The 5,210-nt window shown below is 35.2% G+C and overlaps 1 protein-coding gene across 1 annotated transcript; it reads right to left on the bottom strand.

Moving 5' to 3' along the window:
* Positions 1-1,138: 1,138 nt before the first annotated feature.
* LOC121789069 (probable plastidic glucose transporter 1) lies at positions 1,139-5,204 on the bottom strand. Its single transcript, XM_042187601.1, is given in 13 exon segments — positions 1,139-1,468; positions 1,471-1,498; positions 1,712-1,737; positions 1,740-1,825; positions 2,008-2,096; positions 2,432-2,505; positions 2,589-2,735; positions 2,921-3,077; positions 3,162-3,255; positions 3,833-3,945; positions 4,298-4,397; positions 4,745-4,945; positions 5,113-5,204. Coding segments are annotated over 13 exon segments (1,296 nt in total). The 5' UTR covers positions 5,145-5,204; the 3' UTR covers positions 1,139-1,319.
* Positions 5,205-5,210: the final 6 nt, after the last annotated feature.

Below are 5,210 nucleotides of genomic sequence, written 5' to 3'. Positions count from 1 at the left end.
AGTGAACCGGTTGAACCAGTGAACCAGTAATGACGCCGGTTCGCTTGCCGGTCCGGTTTTTAAAACATTGGTATTTGGGAAATAAACGTTGCGGGAAAAAGGCTTGTCATATTATCTGACATTTGGTTACATTTACAAAAATATGTATCTTAAAACATTTGAGTCGAGACCCTTGTGGACGTATGTAGTTTACATTGGGAGAAGTCAAACGTTGAAAATATATAAATTAAAGGTTAAAAAATTTATATTTGAAGTTTCAACAAGCGATGCGATTACTCATTTAAGGGAAAATTGCTATTTAAATTATGATTTTGGTTGACTTTATGGCGATCCCACAATTTATAAAATTTGTTAATACTTTTTGCTAACTTAAATGATTGTTATGTAATTTGTAATGATATGAAGACCGAAAATTATGATCTAATTGAGTAAAGATCACTGTTAACAGTTTCTAAAACCCAAAATTTTACATGGGACCCCAACAAAATGGTTTAAAGTTTTTGAAAGAATTGAAAAGCATATACAGTAATAAAATAAAATAAAGCAAAAAACTAGTACTACTATATTAAATTTCATAACGCTCACGATGCAAAAACTAAATTGTTGCATTTCCCCAACTATCTCACCGCACTTATCAAACGGGCCTTAGTAGATGTTTGCAAAATTTTGTTACACCCATATTTCCTGATCAGAGCATCTCCAAAGAAAGAGGTAAATGAAAAGTTAAACTAATATAACTACCATATTAATTTTTATTCATGAAAAATCATTCTCCAAGGGAATAGATATTCGACAAAGTATTATACATTTTTCCATTTTGAGAGGTATCTTTACCTTCTCATCAATGGAGAGGTAAAATCTTATAACTACTATATTTACCTTCTTTTCATGAAAATCCCTTCTCTAAGGGAAAAAGTATTTGAAAAGGTATATTACACTTTATATTTTTTAATCCATTTTATACTATTATTTTATTTTTAAAAAATAATTTATCAGTTTCCCTTTGAAATGTGTTACTTTTAAAATGGTATATTTCACTCTATAAAAGATAAATACATAATATACATTTTCTATATACCTTCTCCCCTCATAGATGCTATTAGTGAAATTGTAATTCCCTGTGATTAAAATTTGGTGGTTCTAGAAAGTAAAAGATACTACTACTATTTAATCTTTCATTCACCGTAATATCCGTTTCATACACACAGTTTTACTTACCTGCCTGTCCACACACTTGATACAAATTGATGGAAGAAGCAAAAAAGTATGATACATTGAAACATGAGTTGCAAAGATTCGAGGATTGATCATCTCAGCTCTCATTTATTCCTCAGTGACATCTCAATTTCTTCAAGAGATCGCCCTTTAGTTTCAACTGTAAAATAGTAAGCAAATGCAGCTGCTACCAACGACACCCCACCGAAGCCTGCGTAAACTGGACCCAAACCAAACTTCTCCACCAATTCAAGAAAAACAGTCCCACCAAGAAGTTGAACACCTGATTTCACCACACACCCAAATCTCATATTCATACTATTTTTATTGATTCTAGTTATCTTTGGAATCCCTTTAACGAGAATGAGGTGATGCCCATGCAATTCTAGACTACAGAACATAATGCAACTTCACTATTTCTTATGATGACTAATTTAGAGAGACTTGAGGAAATAATTATTCTTAATTTGGATGTGTTATGATTTTCTGTACATACCCAGTGAACAGAGAAGCTGAAGCCATGATTTTCCCTCGTGTCCTGCTGCTGCTAAGCTCTGGAATAATAAGTCCAGTAACTGGACCGGCTCCAACAGCAAACGAAAATATATACCTACAAAATTTAACATGACATGCATTGAATTACAAGTGCTGAAAATTCACCAATATGGATAAGGACAACAGAAAATCACAAAGCTAACATGGAAAAAAGGTGTAAATGTAATGCATGAAAAAATAGGAAGGCACATAGCAATATCTGTTGTTTCACTTGTGGTATTTTGTTAGTGGACATACATGATAGTGCCCAATATTGATAAATTGCTGCTGATCTCAGAGTCAACAGGAAAGCTGATGGCCCCAACTGTCACAAACATAGACATAGCCTGCAAAAAAACAGATATGTAAATTTTGTATTCTGTTTGTGTGTGAAACTAATTAGCACCCTTGGAAAATCAATTGCTGAGGTAATACAACATTTCTTTTAGATACTCCTACAATACACTTGAATGCCTTATTTAAAATAAACTGAGCTCCAATTTCAAAATAGCAATGTTATGATCTACCAGTGCATCGTTCTATGTAGATATGCATGGTTAACCGTAACCGAAGCAGAACCGCCAGTAATTGAACTGGTGGCAGCACGTCTAGTTCTATGCAATAGACATAGACTTAAGTGGCTATCTGAAAATATGCTATTTTGTCACGTTTATTTAGATACCATTCCAAGGTAACTTCCAATCAGAAGCACTTGTCTCCCTTGCTTGTCCATCAAGGACAACGCACATAGTGCACCTGAAAATCAGAGCATACCAGAAAAAATGAGGGCTTTACATGAGGTTAATGTGAAAAGCCAACACATTTGGTAGAGTCCACACCTGCAAAGTTCGTAAGTCCAATAAACAAACTTGCTAAAGCGCTGCTCGTGATTCCAACGTCTTGAAAAGTCAATGATGAAAAATATAGAACCCCATTTATGCCAGCAAGCTGCTGCAATATAAAAAGGGCACCCCCAATGGAAGCAACTGCACAAGAGCCACAACACATATCCAATAGTTAGTCCCATAAACGATAATGCTAAATTTTTTTCAGATTTTTAATAGCATCCAAGTTCTTCAAGCACATAATTTTTTTCAGACTACTAATAGCATTCAAGTTTTTCAAGCACATACGTTGCCAAACAAGAAATGAAAATACACCTTGTCACCACCTCTAAAGTGGGGCTCCTCAAATAGATCCAACCAACTGCTATCTAAATCAGCACCATCGTTTCTGATTACGGACTGAATTTCTTCAATAGCTTGATCTACTTTAGATGGCCCCCAGAGGTTACGTATAACTCCTCTAGCATCATCAACTCTCCCTGCCTACAAAATTCGTCAAGAAATACAAAGTCAAGAGGATGAGATCAAAGAGGCGTCTGAATAGACAAAGAGAACATTATTTCATACTTTACATAGCCAGCGAGGGCTGTCAACAGCAAACTGCATGCCAAGTGCCAGAGCAATCCCAGGTGCACTAGCCATGTATAATATTGTTCTCCACCTAATAAATAATAGTACAACTATCAGCACTGGATTAATGAAGTACTGTCATGGAGCCGATTCTATATGATTACTGGAAGTAGATGAGACGAAAGATAGAAGTAGTGAATAGTCAAGAAGAGGATGGCTGAATACATACATTTCAAAATATAAAATAGAAAGTAGTTCCATAATTCTTATAATAAAGTGAGAATCCATACAAAACAATTTGACAGGGGGGTGCTTTATTATCCACACGAACCTGGTCAAGCTAGAAGAGTTGGTAAACTTTTCATGATGGGGGTATTCAAATTCCCTCTGAAAAAACTATACCTAATCCCTCCTCCAAGATAGAATTAGAACCCATTGCATCAAATTACATATTTTCCCCTAATTGAATTGCAAGAATCATTATTAGGTAGACAAAAGAAGGATTATAATTCAACATAGACAACATGTCACATTATAACCTTGTTGCCATTTTTCCCTCCAATAGTTACTCCAAATAGTTATGAACAGAAACCTTTAAAAAACTAAGAACATTACATTTGGTTCTAGTCCTTTAGAGCCAATGGAGATGCATACATATGTATACTTACCAATGGGGATCCGATTCTGAAGGAATAGCTAGAAATAGTGAAACTATGATTCCAAGGCATGTCCCAATCTGAGAAAAGGTCCCCAAGAAACCCCTGAAGTTTGTTGGGGCAACCTATAAAGCAATGTAGAAGTTAACAGCAGAAGTAGAAATCCATATTAAAGCTGTTAAACATGAGTACTGCAAAGTGAAATTGGTTTAGGAAGGTTATATTTTACTTCGCGAGACAAGAATCAATTATTTAGTCTGAGGCTAAAAACTCAAACCCTCAATAGCTCCATATGGCTGAAGAGATAACTCCTCATATGGGGCAGTAAAGAGAGCCTAAAACCTTTTCAGTGAAAAGTGGTAGCATGATAATATACATGGGTAATCATTTTATTGTAGCTTGAATAATGAAAAATTACATTTTTTTATCAAAATAGATAATTTTATCCAGGTAACAAATTTTAGATGCTAACCTTACCTCTGAAATATAAATAGGAACAAGTACTGTGTTCACCCCAATACCAAGGCCCACTAGAAATCTTCCAAAGAGTATTTCGTCCAGGGAATGTGCTTGAGCACTGCATAGTTATTTGAAACTATTATTAACACGACAATTCATGATACGAATCGCACATCAATTAGAAAATTCAAGTGTTCTAATTTATGCGTTTTTTCATGTAAATAAGTTACATAGTATCAGGCGCTCAACGAATTAGTTCTTCATATTGCAGTTTTTTTTTACAGCATAAAAGCCCAAATGCACTGTCATGAATCCATAAGAACATTTTGCTTTCTAAATTTAAAATGCCAAAACATTTCTAGAAACAGATATACACAAGATCATGTGCCTATAGTAATTTGTGAAAGATTCGAGCAATTTTCATGATTAGAACAATACGAAATCATGATAATTGGACAAACTCACCTTACAATTGCACCTAAAACGAGAGGAATAGTAACAAGTTGGAAGGTGCGGCGACAGCCAAGTTTATCGAGTAGGTAGCCGCAACTTATGCTTCCAATAAATGCACCACCGATGAATATACTAACCACAAGTCCCTCAAGAAAGGAATTCCCTTCAAACCCGAGCTCTTTGGCTATAGACACAATAGGGCCATTCATTACACTGCACCACAATGAGATCACAGCAACATCCAGATAATCACATTAGTCATATGCATTCCCCAAGCTAAATCCAAGTCTACCAAGTTCACTTTTTTCCAAAGCCAAAATAAGCTACGGTTCAAGTGGAATAAAGTATTATGCCATAAAAAAGGATCTAAAACACTTTACCCAATATGATAGCCGAAGAGAAAATTGGACATGGAAGCAGTTAAAACATGGGGAAATGCAGGCAACCACCCAAAATCCACCTCTTTGCCACCTTTTTC

This window comes from Salvia splendens, unplaced genomic scaffold, assembly GCF_004379255.2.
Source record: "Salvia splendens isolate huo1 unplaced genomic scaffold, SspV2 ctg127, whole genome shotgun sequence".
NCBI lineage: Eukaryota > Viridiplantae > Streptophyta > Magnoliopsida > Lamiales > Lamiaceae > Salvia > Salvia splendens.
The sequence above is the reverse complement of the archived record's forward strand: the minus strand, read 5'-3'. Positions and strand labels throughout refer to the sequence as shown.